We start from the raw sequence: 23,966 nt of genomic DNA, 5'->3' as shown, positions 1-23,966 counted from the left end.
AATATGAAGCAACTGTTTTCAACATTGCTAATAAGAAATGTTTGTTGAGCATCAAATCAGCATATTAGAATGATTTCTGAAGGATCATGTGACACTGAAGACTGGAGTAATGATGCTGAAAATTAAGCTTTGCATTACAGGAATAAATTAAGATTTTACTGTATTTTTGATCAAATACTTGCAACACCGCAAAAAACAGAAATAATGTTGCCAAACCAGAACTACCCCACTAATTGATAGTGATTAATTTGAACAAATGATACATTTGAGCAAATTGACTGACTTTGGTAATTCTGCCCATTTAAAACAGTTACCCCTTTTCTACGAAAATGATGCTGGTACTCGTGTCAAGGCCGGTGCTCAGCTGGGGATCTGTGAATCTTGAGAGCCGAATAATGCCATAAATGATTGTTACTGCATAACCTTTCCACAAGTACATCGCTGTGCTTAAAGGTGCAGTACGGAATATTGAGAGCTAGCGGTTGAAATGGGTACTGCAGTCCAAATTCAAAATAATGGAGAGAAGTGTTTGCCCCGCCGCCTCAGACTCCACACTCACACAGGTTGCCAGATTGAGGGCACTTCGACTATGGAAGGCACAAGCCTTACTCTGTTTTTTTTCCTGTGTTTTAATGAGCGTTTATATGCCTCTTTTTAGATGGATGCCGATCATTTATATGTTTTGTAAAATCTGCAATCTCTGACCCAGTTTGTTTGCAGGCTTCCATGGCTGCTATACGCTGTTTTCGGGCAACTGGAAACCTGGGGTGTCGAAATGTTGTTGAGTAAATTGACATTTGACTGTCTTAAAGGGATACTTCACCTCTGGAAAGATGAATGTGTATTTAAAATGGGTCATTTATGTAGAAGAAATGTGAAATTATTTTTGAATTTTCTAGACTGAGAAAAGCCAGAAAATGTATTTTTGGCTTATGTGGATGAAAGACAACAACTCCCAGAATGCACTTGCTTCGCTGCCCTAGGAGGCCACACCTACCGGTAACAGAGCGCAGTAGTTAAACAGCAAGTCTAGGCTACTAGTTAGTCTCCGTGATGAGTCTGCCCGAAAATGTGTTTCGAGATCGCCCAAAATGTCCGGGATTCGGCTTTTGCGTTCTACAGTTGCCATTCATCATGTTTACTGTGGCGAGCAGGACGAGTGAGGGCCGCGGGAGAACGGCGCGAGGCCGGTGGCGTGATTACCGATGAGCGACACCTGTGAGACGCACCGCTCTCGTATCTCTCACGGAGGAGCGGGAATTTTCTTAGCAATGTTAAAACGCACATCAACCGATCACTTGTTTAGCGTTCATGTAAACACTACATTCAGATTCACCAATCGGAATGACTTCAGTTAGATTGAAACAAAAGGTGTGCATGTAAACAATGAATGGCGACTGCAGAAAGCAAAAGCTGAATCCCGGACATCGACGGCCGGACATGTCCGGGAAAAAGAGGATGGTAACCCCTACTACTCAGCTTTCTCCACAGAACAAGAGCCTGCTAGCTTAGCTTCCAAAAAAAGATGGCTGACACTGTGTACATTCTGTGAGTGACATCCCAGCCTCTATGGGCGGGTTGAAAACATGCGGGACAGCCCCTACTACTGACTGTAGTCTTTAGCCTCTGGTCAAAAAGTCCTCCGATGACGCAAAATGACGATTCTTTCCAGACAAAAAATACATAAATCTCTCGTCTCAGGGGGATATGAGGGGGGGAAGCACGGTAATTTGAAAATACTAGGCTACAGGTTTTCTACTAATACAAAGCTTAAAGGTGAACTAAGTAACTTTTTTACCTTAATCGAACAGCTTTGGAGTCATTGTAATGTTTATATTACTGATTTCGTGTTGAATGGTGGTCGTCTCGCACCCCCCTGGTGCCTGTGAGCCGCAAAACCACCCTTGCAACTTTGGGGATCCGGCTGTGAGTGCGAGCCATCTCTGCGTGAGTGCCATTCACGACAGTACAAGTACTCCACAGCGACTCTAGGGGTCGCTGTTTGACAAAAACGGAATTCTTACTGAGTGCTGCTTTAATGCTAAATCCTGAAGTATCCCTTTAATGAGTGAGTCATTGAATTATTCATTGAACCAATCCGTTTAAAAACCGATTCATTCAGTAACGAAACACCACCATGTGTTGCACCGAGATGCAAACAGTGCTGTGGCTTTGTTTGGAACTAGATTTGTTTGAGAGAGCAAAAACAGGCAATTTTGTATCTAAAATGTAAGTCACGCTTAATCATGCTGATTTAAAAAAAAAAAAAATGGCACTCTTCGTGTGATATTGATGTATTTCAAATGAGAGACACGTACTCGATAATGTCAGATCGTTAGAACAACAATTACGATATAATTGTAGACGATACAACCCACGGTACTACGTTTGGTTTGAAACTTCGCAACCATTAAAAATGTATATTCTATATAATATGAATGTGTGTAGTATGAATAAAATTCAGTCTTACTACAGCTGCCATGTTATTGTCATGTGACCTACAGCATTGTGTCGCTTCACTACCATTGACAAATCCTCTCCCGTGGCCTCATGGGATAGTAAAGAATCCATTGATGCACACTTGCCGAAAGTAGTAAGGTCATCCGGGTAATTTCGAAAACTATGTATTCCGACATATTAATCTGTTAATGTATTGTTTTTCAGACGCAGCAAAACATATTCAAAATGTTCTCTTTCGGAATGCAATGATGCATCGGCTGAATGTGCTTGACATTCATTTACTGTGCTTGCATAGAGCATGTTTCAGGCCTACGAGGCTGATTCGGTGGAAATGTGCTGAATGGTTCTAGACTGGGCACCGGCTCCAGCACCGTCATCTTGTCGTGGAAAGGGGGAATGTATGTTGAGAAAGAAGAGAGAGAAAAAAAACAGCAGCACGGAAAATGCAAATTTATTAAAGATACAAAAAATAAATAAATACAAAAAGACACTAATCCAAGAAAACTTCTATTCCCAAGATGCCAGAATACATGACCGCAGCAGCAGCATGCTCATGTGATTATGAAAGAAAGAATGAACGGCGCTTTCATTCGCCTGCTTGAAACGAAAGAGTGAGCTGCACTGAATCTAAAAGGTGCTTCGATAACCAATGGCGCAGGATCAACGACCACAAAAACAAAAGCGAACGAACGGAACACAAAACATCTGGGGGAAATTGTGAAAAGCGACCAACCGAAACAGAACTGCATTCACATTATTGAGTAGTTCCAGTACGGGACCGGACCGGTAATGTTCATACATGGTTTGACACAACGGAGAGTGATGCAGGTACCATCTGCAGCTGGGACCCAGGGAAACGGGTGGTTAGTGTTCGTCTGGACACGGGGACGGGGACAGGTAGCCGTTGGTGCCGTGAGCCCCGTTGGTCCCGTTAGTGTGGTGTTTCTGAGGAGGAGGAAGAACCTCGTCTTCATCAGAGCTGGATTCAATGTCACTGCGGTCATCCTTTGACACCTGGGAAGAATATAGAGATGCTTAAGATTACAGTACAAACTATTCTTATGATTGACTTGAGATAATATACAAATAATTAAACCAATTGTAATGAGTCATACATTTTTTGTTGTGATAGAAAATGATTGGACAAAAATGCATGGATCTGCGTGACAATTACATGTGATCGTTTGCTTTCTAATCGCCTACATTTAAAAGTTATCTAAGAATAATTCCTGTTTCCTGCCAACATACACTACAAGTGTTTGGGGTTGGTATGTTTTTTTAATGTACTTGAAGTCTATTATGAAAGAAGTGTCACATGATCCTTCAGAAATCATTCTAATATGCTAATTTTTTGTTTGTTTGTTTGTGTGTGTAGAAACCATAGTGCATTTTTCCACAGTTCCTTGATGAATAGAAGGCCTCAAAAGAACAGTATTTATTTAAAAATAGAAATCTTTTGTAACATTGTAATGTCACTTTTGATCAATTTGCTGAATAAGTGTTAAACAACCTTACTGACCCCAAACTTTTGAATGGCAGTGTATCTGTAAAATCAGACTATTAGAAGCTTAATGCATCCATGCACAGAACAGAACACTTTTATAAGGAACTACTTACATGTAAAGGATTCCATTTTCCCGCCTTTGATGGCAGCGTGTGAAGTAGAGAAGAAAGAAAAAGCATATTTATATATAAAAGGAGGGAAACAGCACAGGCACAAGGTTACAGTTAAGCAAACCAAGATTGATAGTAGATGTAACAATCTGATTTTTAAGTCAACATGAAATGCAGCTCACAAGATGATCTTCAATTAGAAAAAAAGCATTTTATCCACTGCCAATTCTCTGATGATTGTCACTTTATGGAAATAATTTTCCTGTTTCTGATCACAGGATCATGCGTGCCTTATTTAAAAGCTGAGGTCATTTATGTAACATCATATTCATCTTATTTTAAAATACTTGAACACACATTTACATACTTTCATATTTGTTTGTTTTTATGAAACAACAAACGGAGAGACATTACACATTTGAAGTACATCTGAATTAAAGACATAAGCAATAACGGGCGTTACTATTTGCCATAACAATCTTTTAACACCTATAAATATAAATTTTGCTGCTTCAGCTTGGCGATGTCAATTTATTATGAAGTAATTTATTGCATTTTGATGAATGATTGTGAAGAGAATTTTCTTTGCAAAAACATGCAGTAAATGAATAAGACCAGGAGCGTGTACCAGTGTTATTTTAGTACCATTGATATGCCGATATAATTGTTGTTAATATTTTGAATTAATTTGATTTGACTATGTTCTGTTTTCACTATAAGTTTAAAGTAATTTAAAGTTTTAGTAATTTTGCTGTGTTTTTGCCATTTTTATAATATTCAAATTTTTATTTATTGCTTCTAGTTTTAGTTTTAGTCATTTTAATATTTCAAGTTAAGCTAAATAAAAATAAGAAATGTTGCCTCGGCAAATAGCTGAAATTGAATAAGTTTAAGTTATTTAAAACAAAATTCCGTTAATGTTTGTTTCAAGTAATTTGAAGTACGTTTTTTTTTTTTTAATGGTTTTAGTTAACGATAATAACCCTGGCGTTTACTGAAGTAAATATGGTTTGATTTCATGCTGAATAAAGCCTGGTTCACTCTATGATTTTGGCCATGATTTGGCTGTCTGTAGGTAGGTGTACTTGTGTGCCAGGTCGATTGGCATTGCATTATAAATATACATTATCCTTTTGAAAATACCCAAGATGGCTTGAAAAACACAGATAATACTGTCGCAATGGTGTGTTAATTCTCTTCATGTTTAATCGGTAAAAATGTCTATCTGCGTTTTATTCAGCTACAGCGATTGCTGGATATCTTTGTCAATATTAGGGATTTCCTGGAATGTCAAAAATCATATTAATCTATGAGTCCCACTTTGTCTCACTTTGTTGAATTAAACTAATAACAAGTGAGTTTAGCGCTCCATAATGCTCACATTGTCCTGTTGTGGGTAAAAATAGAAAAAAATACTGCTCTCTAAAGATATTTGAAGTAAACATATGATAATCCCTAAGTTATTTATCCGAATGTGCACTGTCTGCTTGTGTTTTATGACAGATGGCAACCAGTGTTAAGGTGCAATACTGACACCTACTGTACGTTGGGATGTCAGACAAAAACTGGCGCTGGATAATTTACGTGCCAAATTATCATCTGTGTACTATACATTTGAAAAATGATGATTATCATCAATATCGGTATATCACGACACCCCAAATAAAAATAAACTTGAATTGAATTGCCTGCTAAATATATTGAAGCCCTTGCAATAAGGGTGATGGAGGAGATGGTGTGGTTTTCTGAAGTCTCACCTTTCCTCTGGAAATGGCCCTGTAGGCGGTGCGCACTATGAGATATGACCAGAAGGTGTGCAGGGCCTGCAGCAGGACGAGCAGTGTGTTAAACACCCACCACGATGGATACGGCCCAACGATCTCCCAGCTCTCAAACACAGTAGTGTTTAAAATCCTGCAAAACAAACACATTTTTTTTACAACATCTTAGGACATTCCATTACTTCAAGTATATTCAACAAACTTGGCTTCAAAACCCTTACGTGAGATCAGTGGGAAAATAATTGGCACACAGATAGAGGACAGTCTCAACATTAACCACGGCAATTTTCAAGTCTCTACCTCAATCCCTCTTGACTAGAGCCGCCAAATGTCCAAAGTTGCACTCATGTTTATGCTAATAACTTTTGAACCATAACAGCTAGAATTCCTCTGATTCCTTGGCTCAAGAAAATTCCACATTCCACCATGAGAATTTATCCACCATTTAGAATTTTCTGACAAACTTGTTCAAACTCATCCTAGATAGTTTGTCCGATTTCCACTAAAATTGGCACAGATCATCTTTAGTGCTTAAAATTGGCACAGATCATCTTTAGTGCTTTAGTGCAACTTTTTGCTGGCAAAAAGTTAAAAGATTTTCGAAAAACCAAACCATTCTTGAGTAACACGCAAACAATTTTAAAGTAGAACATGCCAAAATGGACACGAGGCTGTATCTCTGCGTAGACTTGGTGTAATAAGGCCAAACTTGGTACATGTCATCACAAGCATGACCTGAGGCTACTTGCAGCGTTTCGGCACAGTGCCACCAACTGGTCAAGAAATATGAAAAAATTTAAATTCTAATAACTTCTGAACAGTTTGCCCAAAAATCATAGAACGAATCTCTTTTGATTAAGTGCAGCATACCGAGTCGAATGATACCCAATTCTCCAGTGTCAACCATTTTGGATGTCGGCCATTTTGAGTAGTCGTAAAATGCTGTATTTTACAAACGCATACGCTTATTTTGAAGAAACTCGTCATTGGCACCATGCCTTGAAGGTACTCAAAAAGTTTCGAGACAGCACCATTTTGCAGTCAAAAATTACAACGAATTTTCCAAAAATCCTAATGGGTTTTAATTAATTTTGTCTATTTTAATTAATCTAGAGTTGATCATCTTCAGACTATGCCGGCAAAGAGTTTCTGATAGACAAAACCGCTTTCAAATAAAGCATTAATGAAATGAATGGCATGATGGGAAGCTGATTCTGAGGCCGTAACTGCAATGCTTTTTGGCATATTGAACCAAACTTTGTGACCACACCACATCGATTTAGTAACAGCGCCACCTCTTGGTCAAAAGTAAAAAGCAATTAAATCATATCACTAGTGAATGTTTTTATGATTGTCAGCCTTTTTGTCAAACATCCTTGTGTTATAGTGTTGTTATAGCTGAATAAAACTGAAACCAAATGTTTTTGTTAACTGAAATAAAGCTGAAATAAAATGTAAATATTAGATGGTAAACTTAAACTTGAACATAAATTAGAAATGTTGCTTTGGCAACAAACTGGAATTAAATAAGTTAAAGCCGAAGTACAAAAATTTCTAAAACTAAAATAGAATAGCTTAATAGAAATTTAAATAACAAACTAATAGAAACAGAAAATATATATAAAAAAAAAAATTTATATATAATAAAAATGACAAAAGAACATTACAAAATCACAAAAAAATAAAAATAAAAAAAAAGGTAATTTAAAATATTAATAAATGACTATTTAATTTTAATAAATACAAAATAGTAATAAATACTAAACTAGCATTTCTGAACCTTCTGGCATTCAAAAGATAATGTAGATCTGGAAATAAACTGTTTTAGGACGTTATCGTTTTAGGACAAATTTAAACGATTAATGTAAAAAAAACCTGAAGCAATATTTCAGATTCTGCAGGTCACTAGATCAAATGTAAATCAAATGAGTGATGCTGATCATGGAGGTCAGCTTTCATTGCTGCATTGTAGCACAAAATGCACGACTCCTAACCTCTAAAATAAGACTGAATCAAAATTGACATGAACTCGCACTGCAGCATATCAGTGAATACAGGCACTATGACAGCAGCTCTGTGAAGGCCATTTCATAATCATTACTAAATGACAGTGAGGACTCTGAGGACCGGAGACTTCACATCATCATCAACTCAACGGTTCCTCACGTGGAGCCGAATCTAATCGCACGCTGTGATTAGACCGTTTCTCTAATTCCATTAGAGTCACACAATCAAGTACTCAAAAGCCACAGTAGACACTTAGATGAGGTGAGTGAATAAAACGTCTTTCCAGCACTAAATTATTAATGAGGAAAGCTAGAAGAAAAAGCACAATGACTCATTCTGAAGAAAAGAATCATGTCAAAAGAATAATGGATCTGAAAAAGTCACAGTAGTGAAACTTGTGAGACGCAAATACACCTGGTATTAACATCAGCTAATCTCAAAGGCAAACATGGTTCAAAACGTCATGTGATCGGATCAAACCACATTCAGAGGTGCTGGAAGTTGAGGAAGAAACATTGGATATGGATAATTGTATATTTATATAACAATAACAACACTGGTTAAAATGATTTCTTGTGGAAATCAGCACTGCCTCACATTTTTCTCCATTTTTAGCCAAAATCTGAAAAGTTGTCTAAATGGTCTAATAAAATCATGTTTAAATGTTTGATTAAAGCACAATGCTGTTTCCTTTTGTGATAAAATGCATTGGTTTTCTCTCATTCTGAACTCTTCCACATCTCAACACTACTGCTGTAGCCATAGTAACTATTACTTGGCAACAACACTGACTGAAGGTGTCAAAACCTGAAATAAAAACGCTGGGAAAGATGATAAAATAGAGCATTTCAGATATATAGATGAGAACGAGAGGTTCAGACACATCATCAACGCACATCATCTGTTACTGACAGGAGTGTCTTACCATACAGGATACACTCCCAGCCTGGAACTGATGAACACCAGGGCAAACATGACGAACAGGACGTTGCAGAGTCTCTGGCACTTGGAGTAGTTGGCCATTTTAGCAGCCTGCAAACACAAACTTACAGCATGATTTATCTCAACATGACAGACATCTAATGCATGCAAATAGCACATCTTGCATCACCAATCTTGAATCGTGAATGTACAGTAAGACTAGATTCAGACTGCAGGTCAATGTGCCCAAATCCGATTCATTTGCTCATGTGTGACTCATGACAGTGTGAACGGCACATCTTCCACATGTGGTACTACAACCGATATAGTTCAGATGTTTTGCAATGCGAATTTCTGTCTGAACAGTCATATCAGAATTCATGCGACTTTTACGTCATTCTAGAGGAACATTCGTCACAACTCTGAGCTCATGCGAATCACTTCAAAGATTTTATCAAGACAGTTTTGAAAGGTAGTCAGTGGAGGACAGGGATGTGGTCAGAACTCATAAGTATTACAGTGACCGCTCTACAACCAAAACATGAGGGCTCATTTCATAGATATATAAAAACTAGGGCCGGGACTTTAACGCGTTAATTAAGATTAATTAATTACAGACTTTAACGTGTTAATTTGCACAAAAAATAATGGGCTCTATGCACGGCGGTATTTCCGGTGAAGGTCTAAGGATGCTGGATTACTTCAGCCGATCGTAGAGTCCAATGCTATACCGAGAATTTATATTGGTTTTTATACTCTATTGCTATACTAAAGAAACGTTAGTCACAAAAACAGACAAAACAGACACCCCTCATTTTGTTTATGCTTCTTTGTTTATTATATTAAATAAACATAACTATATATAAAATGACATCTAAACGTATTAAAGTTTCGTTTCAAAGACGAGAGGACAGTAAATTTTGAAGACTCTGCCATAATCCCGTTTTCCTCGGTTTTCCTCCGCTTTAAATCTCCCGAACCGGAAAAGCAAGAGCATCCTTGCATCAAACGCGGAAGTTATGCGTGCATATAGCCCATTGTAATCGCACTTATTTTTGCACCGCGGAACGTTTCTCACTGGATGAGTTTCGGCGGACCGATTATACTGGAGCACCAACTAGCGGTCATGATGAAGAAGCTGACGAGATCGTTGCTTCATAGATCGCCTAGATCGCTTTGGTTGGCCCCGTGGATGGGAAATTTTGTTATAAAAAACGAACGGATGGAAGCGTCGATAAGAGCATGGTTCTGTGCAAGTTATGCAACAAGGAATTCGCTATTGCTAATGGCAATAATTGCACTGGTCTGCTGGACTTGGTTGAACAAAAATAAACAATACGTTGTTGATTAAGCTTATGTATTGTCATTATTCAATGGTATACTAAAAATCTATGTGAAAAAAATTACTTCTCACTGTTCTCAGGTCAAATATGTCGCAATTAAAATGCAGTTAATTTCGATGAATTAATTACAAAGCCTCTATTTAATTAGATTAATTTTTTTAATCGAGTCCCGGCCCTAATAAAAACTCTGCTCTCTTTTTTCGCATCCTAGTCTGTAGTCTTTGTTTTTAATATTGCCAGCCCATAAATTCGCTGGCTTCGACGGCAGATCACTGATCACACTATAAATAAATGCGTAATCTCTTACTTTAATGTTCTCCGTGTTTGCTTCCGTATGACACTGTGCTGGATGACTTTTTTTTAATTGTTTTTTTTGCGCATGTGGGTCAGTTATAATAATAATAATAATAATTTGTTACATTTATATAGCGCTTTTCTGGGTACTCAAAGTGATTTTACATATGGTGTCATAGAGAATAAGTTATTATATATGTTGATTGACAACCTATCCAGGGAATAGAATTCCCGAGAGTAAGAGGGGGCGGGACTTGGTATCAAGAAGGCAAATACAGAGAGAGTGAGGCCCCATCCACACTACTGCGTTTTAGTTTAGAAACGGATAATTAAAACGAATACGATCTCCGTCCACACCAGCGTTTTAGCTGCGTATTAGAATTGATCTCCGTCCACATTAAAACGACTGAAAACGCGGATCACGTGACCATTCACCAACACTGCATGCGCGTGCCGGTGTAAACACAACTTCATTGATAAAATTATCCCACCATGCTCTGGGTTAACCCCAAACCGATGCTCCATGTACGGTCAACGCCGCCGCTGCACACGGGAATTGTCACAGATCGCTCGAATAATAGCTTGACTCCGGCGCATGTAGGCAGTTATAACGTTGTAAAATGCAGAATTTACTTGTACAACAGCTGCTAGCAAAGATATACGCCATGACTGATGACACCCAATCATAGAGCCGAGCGTGAGCCTCTACTACGTCATCGTTTCTAAAGTCCTCCGTTTTGACCCGTCTACACTAAAACGCCCTCCGGAGATTCAAAACGAAAAACGGATCGGCAGCGTTTCTAAACTTCTCCGTTTTGGGTCTCCGTTTTTGCCGTTTTAGTGTGGGCGGGAGGTGCAAACGTAGCAAAAGGTCTCCGTTTTTAAACGAAAACGCAGTAGTGTGGACGGGGCCTGAGACTGTGTCTGTTGGGCTCTGTTAAATAAATAACTTCTTAGCAACAAAGTCGTTGTAAGTGAGACGTATGGTGCGTTCACGTGCTATGGAAAATATGATATTTTCCACTTGTGAACTGGTATTTACCAGTGTCTTGCGTTCAAGTGCTTTTGTTGTCGTAATGTGGTAAAAAGATGGAGATCCAGACCTGTTATTTAGCTAAAACTATTTTAGACTGCTTAAGTCATCTGCTACAGCAAGAAAATGATTTATCAAAACTCAAACGGTAAATAATATGCTGTAGGCCTACATTTTCTAGATCATGAATAGTACATATTTTTTACCATTCACGACTCTCGCGTTGCTCTCCGCCATTTTGAAAAGGTCAAAGGTTATCTCATCTCGGCAACTCGTGCATCAAAATATTCTACGAGCTGCCCAGTGGAAAATACCACATGAGGGGGTGTTCATGTGCATTTTCCACGTCGGCTTTTGGTATTTACCATAATTACCATAGCACGTGAACGCACCATTATTTGACATATGGAAGGGGGAATCTCCTCAACCACCACCAATGTGCAGCATCACCTGGATGATGCGACGGCAGCCATATTGGGCCAGAACGCCCACCACACACCAGCTTACTGGTGGAGAGGAGACAGTGATGAAACCAATCAGTATGAGGATGATCAGGAGGACATGACCCTGAATCGAAATATAATATATTATTTCACAAAAATCCTGACCTTGGCCGTTGGTCTTGTGTGCACAGCTATGCACATTTCATGTCACGTAACGCGTATTTATTAATCTTGATTTCTCACAACTTGTGTGCTTTTTCAGGGCGAGTCGGAGTGAAATGTGCCACTAATAGAGTCTCATGAACACGCAGACGCACACAGAAGACAAACGGCCAAGTTCAGGATCTTCATTAAATAATGCATTCAATTTCGGGGGGTTTTTTTCACCTAAACCTATCCTATATCCCCAGAACACATGGAATATATCACACGTTTCACATCGGACCATTCTGTGATACTTTTGCATCTTTTTTAGCTTGATGTCGGTCACTATTCACTGCCATTATATGGACAAGCATGAGCAGGACAAAAAAAAAAGAAAAGAAAAAAAATCTTATTTTGTGGTCCAAAAAAGAGAGAAGGACATATGGCATTAGAACAACAGCAGGGTGAGTAAATGACTTATTTTTCATTCTAAGGTTAACTATCCCTTAGAAAATAGCACATGACTCATACTGACTACATTTATAGTACTTTATGGTTATTATTTGTACTATTTGTGATTTTCCCAGAAGAAAAAATGTCAAGCAAGTGTGGAATAACACAAGGGTGTAAACAGTGAATTCTATTTATACATTTTTTTTATTTTTTGAGCGGACTATGCTTTTAAAATGATCTCTCCCTATCATGTAGACCTGCCAAAAAAACTTTCCAACAATAACTTTTGAATCAGTAACTTTAAAATGAAAACAGGAATTCCTGTTGCTGAACAGTAGGTGATGCCATAGATACTAATAATAATGTGCTTAGAATTGTGTCTTTTTTTCTGTGGTTTTAATGGATGTAATAGTAAATCACCTCCAGCAGAACGTCGGCAGCGTCGTGCAGGCACATGACAAGCGTTCCCACTCGAGCCATGTTATTCACATAAGAGAAGGTGATCAGAGAGATGGTGGCCACATGATGCAGGAACATCAGTAGAAAGTCCTGCAGGAAGTCACATGGAACGTGTAAATGTTTATGCACTGTAAACCTAGAAGGCAAACTCATTCCTAATATGCAGTACATTTTCCTGTCCTCATCACATGTCTAAATACACTGCATAAAACATTAAACTCACAATTAGTTGGAAGTTGATGAAAGTCATATTAGTTACTTTTTAACCATAATATCACAATTAAGTGAACATAAAAGTGAACTTTTTATTTAATTACTTACATTTATGAACAAATATTCCAGCTGTTTCTTCATTAGTTTAATGGATTTGTTTAAAAAAAAATTATAAAAAAAAAATCATATTAATTTCATGTTGGCCCCCTCATAAAAGTGCTTATTGCCAATCGCTGAACTCTGACTGAGCAATGATTAACTATCAACAGCTCTTCATTTTCAACGTGTTAGTCATTTGATTCATGTTCTGCTCATTGTGTAAATCAAGTTAGTATTAAAATTGTTAATGTGTCTGAGCTTGCCCACAGATATTTCTGAAAGTTTGTTATACCCTTTTATGTAAACCGTGTTTTTAAAGGTGCAATGTGTGATATTTCTGAGGATCTATTGACAGAAATGCTATATAAGATCCATAACTATGTGTTCAGTGGTGTATAAAGACCTTACTCAATGAACCGTTATGTTTTTATTGCCTTAGAATGAGGCATTTATATCTACATAACCGCGGGCACCCACTTCTATGAAGGTCGACATATTGTGACGTCATGTTTCTACCGTAGCCGACAGCGAACACACAGCGCTACAGAGCGCGTTTCGTCACTACCTTGAAAGAGAAGCCGCAGAAAGCTAAAGCTACCCTTAGACACCGTGAGTAGTGACTTTTCCCTTGTCAGTGGTGTAAAATATGTAGTTGGATTGTTTCATGTAACTTAATTCTTCTCCCTCGCTGTGTTATGGCTTTGACAATCAGCTGATTAGTACTATTGACCGTAAAACAGTAACGTTACAGGAGTCACCAACCCGTCGATCGCGGTCAACAAGTCCATCTTGGAAGCATTTTAAGTCGTTTGCGAAGAGTTTTCAAAACCAGAGAAAAAAAACAATATTTTTATTCATTATTATTTATTCATTTGTGTGTAGTAAATGGTGTCTAGGGGATGCGGAGGCTCGCGTGCTGTTACAATCACGTCATTTTTGCCGCGCGGACCTCTGCGCTCATGCGGACGCGTCGAGTTTAAACAAGGCTTTACGCTTTAACCAGCTCAGCCACAGCATAACAGCTCATATTAGCCAGCTAAACTTTTACTACCCTGTTAGAAAAAATATGTTGGATAGTTTCATGTGGTTCTTCTCCCTCGCTGTATTATGGTTTTGCTATGTGGGGAGAAATGTGCTGGTTACGTTTGTGAGACAATCAGCTGATTACTATTATTATTAGGGGTGGAACGGTACACAGAAGTCACGGTTCGGTTCATACCTCGGTTCAGACATCACGGTTCGGTACGATTTCGGTACAAGGGAGTGAAAAGCAAAGCAAAAATGCAGAAGGCATTTTTATAAATGTCTTAAGCCTTGTATTTTTTTAAATAAGTTTTATTAATAAAGGCATAGAACCAGTTTATTTGTAGTGCACTGACAGTAGTTTTATATAATTAGTTTATTAATTAAATTATTAAAAAGACGAAAAGACCTTGAGATATGTTTGGTAACTGTACCTGAATGAATTTAAAATTAATTTGCTATTTCAGATCAAGATATTTGTTTTCCTTCATTTTAATTAACTAACTTTATTCTCATCTGAATTATAAATAATTGATTTCCGTATAAAATAATACTACCATAAAAACTTTTGTTAACAGGTGTAGGTTACAGTTTGACAAGAGTTTAGAGTGTGACAAAAGCACAATGTTGTGTTTTATTGCGAGTGTACACAAATATAAGTAAACAATTTGCAGTTTTAATGATGTCCTGTATGAAAAAAATGACGGAGTATGTTTTTACGTTTCCACTGTTCGATCGCCCGTGCCTCTCTCACACACACTCACACACACACACACACACACACACTGTTCATCGCGCGATTCGCGCCCGCGCCTCTCTCTCTCTCTCGCACGCGCGCGCGCACACACACACACTGTTCATCGCGCGATTCGCGCCCGCGCCTCTCTCTCTCGCGCGCGCGAACACACACACACACACACCGCGCCTCTCTCTCTCTCGCACGCGCGCGCACACACACACACACACTGTTCGATCGCGCCTCTCTCTCTCTCGCACACACACACTGTTCATCGCGCCTCTCTCTCTCTCTCTCTCTCTCTCTCTCTCTCTCTCTCTCTCTCTCTCGCGCACACAGACACACACACACACTCCTGCATTGCAATCTTGATCGCAGCCTGTTCATTGCTGCGTTCACAGTCACACCAAAAGCGAATAGAGCGAAATTCATCGCTATTTAAGAGGTTTTTTTGATTTGTACCGTGTATTCTGCGTGCAAATTCGTGCACCGAACCGTGACGCCTGTACCGTTTCGGTTCAATACGAATACATGTACCGTTCCACCCCTAATTATTATATTATATATTAAGACCCTTGATCCTCACCTGACTATGGCTTTGTAAACTTTATCATTGATGTGGTTTATAATGGACTGTGGTACAGAAACTTGGCTTACTCTGGCTATTCTCTGCTGTCTCAGACGACGATATGTTTGTCCCGTTTTAGCCACCGTAGCTTCTTCGAAAGGGAGGGGTGAGCAGTGGGCGGCTGAGCCATTAGTGCAACTCGGAACCGAACCTCTAGATGCCGCTAAAATCTACACACTGCACCTTTAAAGTAAAATTCTAAAAATTAAATACAGATTAATGCTTAAAATTAAAGTTACAAAACGTATTTACTCGAGCAGAGAGTGATTTTTTCTCTGTCTTTTGTTCTTTGCTTAACATGAAAGACGGCAGCAGGTTTATTAGGCTGCTGTCACTTTAAGAGCTTAACGTACGGATCCAATACTGTTAGGGCCCTTACATAGTCAACGCATCGGTATGCATACGCGTGCACAAGGCTACACATCGCTACGCTTCGGCCGCCATTATGCGTCGATGCGTAGCCAAATGTGTCATCCTAGTTTTTGATACGCGACGCGCCGATGCGCGCAATACTATGCGTTGTCGGTGGGGGCGACATTGCAAGTAATGTACATAAAAAGGTATATTATTATGTTTACAGAAGAAGAAGATTTGAATACAATGGCGGGCGAAGAGGAAAAGTTATGCGAGCTTGTTCGTATACATCCTTTGTGACCGCCGATGTAAAATCAGCAAAATGCACTCCTCTTCAGTTGCCATTTTGATCTGAATATCACGTGACCCGACTCTAGACTCTACTACCCTCTGTTGCGCGATCGGTGTATTGCATTTCACGCATCGCCGGTGACGCTTGCGTCTGCTTGCATACTATGAAAAGGAGCGTGTAGCTCGCGTCACTCGCGTTGCTTGCTCGCGTTGCTCGCGTTGACTATGTAACGGCCCTAACACAACGTGTTTTCACTACTACAACTATTTACATTGCAAAACTGACTGTATTTATATGAATTCTAGGCAAGACGGGCATTTTGACATAATTTTGTATATATTTGTGTGTTTGTGTAGTGAGAGAGCCACTTATATAGGTCAGTGGTGTGAGCGCAAAACCTGCGGGAATGAGTAAAATTATGCGCAATACAAGCACTATTCCCCCTCGAAAACAAGATGGTTCATCTCAAGGGGTTAATCCTAATAAATACATTTCTCTATTCAACCGAAGCGAGTGAGTGAGTGAGTGAGTGAGGGGGAGGCAGGTTTGTGTCAATTCGGAGAGAAGAGAGAGCTAAAACACGCAGCTAGTATCGGTGTCTCGTTACTGCAGAAAAGGAGTATTGGAACCTTTTCAGATATTTAGGCTAAGTATCAATACATATCGAAATATTGATATTTTTAACAACACTAATTGACAGCCTACGCCCTACGCAACTACCATTTTCAAGCCCCAGAAAGGTAGTAAAGACATCATTAAAGTAATCCATGTGACTCCAGTGGATTAACCTCAATTTTATGAAGCAACGCGAGTGCTTTGTGAAAACATAAAAACATAATTTACCACTTTATTTATAAAATATGAATCTCCAACGCACGTTCACGAGAGCGTAACGCCGCATGAGTGTTGTGTTGACGCGAGAGTAGACGTTGTTGTGTGAACGTGCATTGGGAAATTAATATTTTGTACATATAAATCTTGTCCTGTGAAAACTTGCGTCAATATGGTTACGGTACTTTAAAACATTTTAGCGGGCTAAATTTGTGATATCAACTTATATAGAACACAGCTTGGCTAGACATATGGCTTTGGTTTTCTAGTACAGTACATTTGCTTTACAGTAAACTTTTTTGAAGTGCTTTCTGTATTCTGTATTTTTGTTTTCTAAAGCATTCATGAATTACTAACATCTAGGTTTAGATCTATGCTCAAAAAGGGGAGTGAGAGTCCAAAATGTACTGCAGAACAGGAATGACCAATTCAAGACTTTATTCACAACTTGTTCAACAAGAAATTTTGAAACTAAGCAGCTTCATATTGAAACATGGCTGCAGTGTCCTCACACTCTATTCTCTCAGAGGAAATCCTGTTGAAGAAAGCTGTTAAGAGGCCAGGTGTTGCATGCTCCCCTGCGGCATCATGGGATTGAACCGACTCAGCCGAGCAGGTTGATGAAGATGAAGATGAGGAGGAAGTGCAGTGGGGCGAAAAACAGAATGGAAGCATGGCAAACGAAGAGAAGGAGCACACTGGTGCAGGCGGGAATGGGGCAGAGGACGTCCGCAAAGTGGGCTGAATTTTGGGCATGGAAAAAACTGAAAGGAGAGAGCAAAAGAAACAAAAACAAGATTTGCATTTTCTGAAGGAAACAGCAGGGTATGCAAGGCAGCAAAAGGATCGAATTTGAGTTTTAGGTTGTACGTAGGTTTTTTACTGACACAATATGTCTGGTTTAAAGGGGTCATATAATGGTACATGCACTTTTACAAGTTGATTGTACTGAAATGTGTGTCGGCAGTGCCTGTACACAACCATCATAAAATGATAAAAATCCATCCAGTGTTTTTGTTTTAATCTCCTTATATGTTTTCCCCTGTCTCAAATCGAGCCGTTCAACTATGTGACGTCACACGCTCGGAAGCCCCTCCCACGATTGCTGGAGCACTGTCTATGAGCAGAATGGCGTCTAAGCGATTGTGGTGTTCTGTTCTTGGGTGTAATAACGAACACAGCAGTCATTTTAATGTTCCTAAATCCGAACCGCTGAAGACGCAGTGGCTGAGTTTGTTTTCGAAGGGAATATTCCCCACGAGCAACGTCAATGCTCTCATGTTTGCGCGAATCATTTCTCACCAGACTGCTTTATAAACGAGGAGGGTCAGTATAAAGCTGGTTTTGCTAAGAAGCTGCTCATGAAAAAAGGATCGGTACCAGATATTCGTGTTTCTGCTGAACCTCTAGAACAACTGAAGTGAGTGTAACGTTTTATTAACCTTTATATTAATATTTATATCTTTGCAAATCGCTAGCTGCACGCTTCACAATGAATGCGTCTAAGGTTTACACTCAGGGTACATTACGGCATGTTTTCTATGTATGATGTTCTCAATATAATTCATAATCCCACGTTTATACTGAACAACGTGTTATGGTTATTGTGTTACAAATGGTGTACACACAGAACAGAGAGGCGGGGTGAGCAAAGCTCATTATCATTTAAAGTCATATGCACTGAAACGGCGTGCTGAAAACAGAGCTGTTTTTGACCAGGTAAAATAAGTGTTTTCTTACAATACTAATGAGAATTTGTAATTAAAGTATATTACAAACTTTTAATTTAGACCCTAAAGAATCATACTAGCTTGTACAAAAATGGCATTATATGACCCCTTTAAAGTCAGTTGCAGATAAAATAAATATGTCTGGTTCACTATATTTGTGGGGTCTATATAAAACGTAATGGTTTTTATACTGTACAAATTGTATATTCTCTCCCCTTACACTAACCCGACCCCTAAACATACCCATTACAGAAAACTTTCTGCATTTTTACATTTTCAAAAAAACTCATTCTGTATGATTTATAAGCTTGTTTCCTCATGAGGACCTCAATTTAGGTCCCCGCGGAGCCACGAGTCCCCATGAGTCACTGTGCATTCATGTCAAGTACACACACACACACACACACACACACACACACACACACACACACACACACACACACACACACACACACACACACACACACACACACACACACACACACACACACACACACAGAGTGTGTTAAGCAGTCCAGACTAAATGAATTGCAGAAGTTTAAAACGAAGGGTTAGCCGTTTCCACCAAACCGTAAGCAGTATGTGCTGCCTTGCAAGCACTGTAAAAACAGAAAAACATGCCAACAATGAGAGCGAGTGAGTGTGACACTGAGGGGTTGTAAAGGAAAGAAGAGAAAGAAAATATATAAAGCAGAGACTGCAGGTGCTAACTGCAATTTCAAGAAGTCTTTGAGAGAAACCGTCCACCTCTTCAAACACACAGGCTGAGCATCTCCCGCGTTACACCACAAACCCAATACGGCAGCTGCGGGAGAGCTCTTTCACAGTATCAACACGCGACGATTACAGAGCCTGTGGATCTCAATGAAGCTCTGAGACTGCTGAAGGCAGACTGGATTTTACATTTGCATTCATTTACATGACATTTGTTTAAGACTGACGTGTCCCAACCAGGTGTCAAGTCATTTGCCTGTCCACAATGAAAGCACAAATTATGTGTGGCGTGGGACAATAACAGCCGAACAGAAGATGTTTATATAAATGTTAATATAGAATTATGTGAGGCAGGATTTTGGACCAATGGTTTCATGGTGGGCGGGGCAACAAGACACAAAGACCATACGACAGATAAAATGTCTAATCGAAGCTATTACAAAAATACATTATAAAATCATCCTACATGCAAATGTACAACAATTTCCCAGAATTTTCCAATGAGTGGTTTATAAAATCCATGTGCAGAAAAAAGGTTCCTGACTTTAGGTTCTGAGCTTTTATTTCGTTAGTTAGTTAGTGTTCAAAAAATGTTTTTAAAAGAAGTCTCTTCTGCTCACCAAGGCTGCATTTATTTTATCTATTTATTTGATATCCGAAATAAGTAAAACACTGTGAAATATTATTCAAATTTCAAATATTTTTTTATTTTATTTTAAAATATTCTAAAATGTAATTTATTCATATGATGCATCATGCAAAAGCATCATTACTCCAGTCTTCAGTCACATGATCCTTCAGAAATCATTCATCAATATGTTGATTTGCTGCTCAAGATTAATATCAATGTTGAAAAGTAGACATAGATCAATATTATTTTAGCAACATTCACAATGCTTTACTTTGTCGTTTATAATCAAAATGCCAAAGCTGAAAATAAATTTGCAACAATTTAGATTGCAAAGCAATATTTGAAGCAGAACTGCAATGGACAAGATGAATGATTTGTCAGGCTCCCACTGACTTACAGTATTCAATTGAAAAACTGCAATTTTAACACGTAACAACACATTCAACTTAACTTAACTTAACTTAATTTGGTATATGAATGAGGATCTTGCATACTGAGCATAAATATGTATTTTTTCATATTTAAACCCTTAGATGAATATTAGAACACAGAGTGAAAATTAAACACTGCAAGCTTAAGCTGAAATGAAGTGGCAGCAGTTATTAGTGGTCATGCTTTTACATGTTGAAAAGGAAGTTTTGCCTGTGCACAGCAGAGGAAACCAGACCCGCACGTCCCTGCTAATAGTCCCAGCGCGAGCCTGTTCACGAGAAACTCAAACCACTGAAGCAGATATGTCTAACCAAACCTAACTCACGTACCTTTCTTCTGATGTCCGAGAACTGCGAGAAGAGCAGCGACAGATAGAAGGACAGCTCCAGTATGTAGTAGTAGTGCAAATCCACGGTTAACGGCTACAAAAGTCATACACAACATCAGCAATGAAACACAAGAACACATTTGCAGTGGCCCTAATGAGGATTTTGACACATCACAGCAGAGATTCCCAAACCTTTTTTGTAAGGTGAAATATTTTTCAATTTTAACAACACATTGGTTAAGGGTCACATGACATGCAGGTAAATAAAATATTTAATCTAAAAAAAAAAAAATACATGTCATTTTAATTTTAAATACATTTACAATTTACAATAAAACAAATTATATATTTTTATTTTAAAATAATTAAATGTTGATATGTTATTTCATTAATGATGAGCTTTTCATCAATTCACAAACACTAGGGGTTTGTGAACCCTAGTTTGGTATTAAAAATGTAAGAATGGCATTATTTGATTATATTTGACTACAATGTTAAAGGGTTAATTCACCAAAAAAAAGAAAGAAAATTCTGTCAGTAATTACTCACCCTCATGCCGTTCCAGACCCGTAAGACTTTCGTTCATCTTCAGAACACAAATCAAGATATTTTTTAATGAAATCTGAGAGATTTCTGTCCCTCCATTGACAGCTACACAACAGACATTTTCAAGCTCCAGAAAGGTAGTAAAGACATCATGAAAGGAAACCATGTGACTCCAGTGGTTAATCCTCAATTTTATAAAGATTAATATTTTGTAAATAAAATGGCAAAATTATGTTTTATTTTTTTCCCACAAAAAAAGCACTCGCGTTGCTTAATGTCTTTATTACCTTTCTGGAGCTTGAAAGTATTACAGTAGTTGCGTAGCTGTCATTGGAGGGACAGAAGGCTCTCAGATGTCATCAAAAATATCTTCATTTGTGTTCTGAAGATGAACGAAAGTCTTACGGGTTTGAAACGAGATGAGGGTGTGTAATTAAGGACAGAATTTTTTGCTTTTGGGTGAACTAACCCTTTAATTGTCCAGGCAAAATGGTTAGTCTTAGGCCATGTTTACACCTGGTGTTAAGATGCGTTTTGGTCGATCGGATAACAAGTGGGCGACACTAAATACAGCTGTAAACGGGGTCTAAAATGTTTTGAGCTTGTCCACTTTCGACCACTTCCAGAGGTAGTCAAAAATGCGACTGGATTGCTTTCGTACTGTAAACGCTCATGTGGTCGAATGTGTTCAAACAGCCACAAAAGACCGTCTACTCTCCGTCTACTGACCTAATGCATAAACATTATGGGAAGTGCGCTAGCCAGACGGGATTTAAACTTTGGTGGATGAAGATTCAAGTTTGGTTTGAAGACAAAAAACATACCAAGCACAATGTTCTCTGAGAGAACTTCTCTCACCATTCCTGATTTCTAACACTCACTCACAGCGTTCGGTTGGTCTTGTGGCTGTCAGAGCAGAAACGAAATCTGATGCTCTCCGTATGTTTTCCGTGTCTCCTTTTGCGTTCATATGTACCCACACATAGACCCTCCCCTCAAAGAAATCAGGACAGAAGTGGTTGAAAGTGGACAAAAGACACAGATTAAAACACTAGGCTTAAACTGGAATCCCTCGTCTACTTGTGATCCGATTGACCAAAACCCATCTTAATACCAGGTGTAAACAGGGCCTAAGATTCAGAGAAGGGGGAATATAATAATAAAAATAAAAATTATGACTGTTTTGTCTAATAAAAACCTTTACATAGCCGGTGGATCTCAAGAGAAAAAAGTATGATAGTGTGACGAACCCTTTAATAATTATGATTGATATAAGAGACAGTATAATTGTACCTGATAGGGGTAATTGTACCAGCACTCTCGGGTGTTCCACAGCCACGGGGTCTTTAAAAATCAAACACAGAGAGACAAATTATCTCCAGAGCTTTTTACGAAAGACACAAGATCATTTCTTTTCAAAGAGCTTTTGAATTCTGCTGTTTACATCAAAGCATAGAAAAGACTGAAAATACAATCATTATCCTCAATGCTACATAATTGAAATGCTTTGAATTCACTTTTCCCCCTCTCGATAAACCACATCATCATGTAGGAAAGTTAAAAGCCTGGTATGGTGAAGCTGATGATTTCCTATAAGATCTGCTGTTGTGTTTTGAGAATGCTGACAATATGATCCAATCTAATGCAACTCTTGGCTAATTATCTACTGTACATCACAGCATCTTTCTCAAAGGCCACATTCAAGAATATGAAAACAAAAGGCTTCCGGCTCCAAACTTGCATCACTCAAGGAGGCATCACTTAAAGGTGCTAACATCATTTTATGCTCTTTATAGTAGTTAAACTATCAATACTGCAAAAACAACAGTGAATTCTCACCAGGGCAAGTAGAATTGTGCTTTAGGCCTGGGGCGAGTTGCATAAACTGCTAAGACTAGTCTTACAAGTTAAGGCCATTGCACACTGAGTACGAAATTCGCCTCCGAAACGCACGTAAAAAAAAAAAATCGACCTCACGTTATGTCAATCATGCTTGCACTCTGCCTCCGAAACTTTCGTCCGTCATAAAAAAAATTCGGATCGGGTTCGATTTTCTGCGTTTTTCGCATCCACAGCCAGCATTTTGAGAGGTCTGACAATTCAGATCCACCGTACAAGCGAACGACAAAATCCAGAATGGCATCTGACAAGTTGATGCACTTCGTCTCACAGCACAAAGTACTGTCTGATAAACAAACCTGTATACAGCTGTTCTGTCTGCCCAGCGTTTCTGCCGGCCGTGTGTGTGTGTGTCTTTTTTGTTGGTATTCTTTTTAATATGTGGCTCCAGTATCGCTAGCAAAGCAACTGTTCCATTGACATTCTGAGGTAATTTTGAATCGCTCGGGATAATTTCGCAACTCCTTGATAAGGAGTTGAAACTCTCCTTCCTCTCGGCACAGGACCCAATATTTCCTCTTTTTAATAAGAGAGAGGGCAACAAAATCATCCTCACTG

General features: G+C 38.7%; 2 protein-coding genes across 5 annotated transcripts in view; one reads left to right on the top strand and one right to left on the bottom strand.

The window, feature by feature from the left end:
- Positions 1-23,966, top strand: part of stk39 (serine threonine kinase 39) — a 151,727-nt gene that overhangs the window by 2,741 nt on the left and 125,020 nt on the right. The gene's annotated exons all lie outside the window — the stretch shown is intronic.
- The window catches only part of cers6 (ceramide synthase 6), a 59,523-nt gene continuing 38,452 nt past the window's right edge, over positions 2,896-23,966 (bottom strand). Inside the window, exons 5-11 of the mRNA XM_056271453.1 lie at positions 22,803-22,853; positions 20,965-21,057; positions 12,914-13,042; positions 8,788-8,894; positions 5,832-5,988; positions 4,078-4,101; positions 2,896-3,474 (exon numbers count right to left, since the gene is read on the bottom strand). Coding sequence (XP_056127428.1) covers positions 3,325-3,474; positions 4,078-4,101; positions 5,832-5,988; positions 8,788-8,894; positions 12,914-13,042; positions 20,965-21,057; positions 22,803-22,853 — 711 coding nt within the window. The 3' untranslated portion in view covers positions 2,896-3,324. The remainder of the gene's footprint in view (positions 3,475-4,077; positions 4,102-5,831; positions 5,989-8,787; positions 8,895-12,913; positions 13,043-20,964; positions 21,058-22,802; positions 22,854-23,966) is intronic.

The sequence above is a fragment of the Rhinichthys klamathensis genome, unplaced genomic scaffold (genome assembly GCF_029890125.1).
Source record: "Rhinichthys klamathensis goyatoka isolate OS25496 unplaced genomic scaffold, OSU_Roscu_1.1 h1tg000320l_1, whole genome shotgun sequence".
Taxonomy (NCBI): Eukaryota; Metazoa; Chordata; class Actinopteri; order Cypriniformes; family Leuciscidae; genus Rhinichthys; species Rhinichthys klamathensis.
The sequence above is the reverse complement of the archived record's forward strand: the minus strand, read 5'-3'. Positions and strand labels throughout refer to the sequence as shown.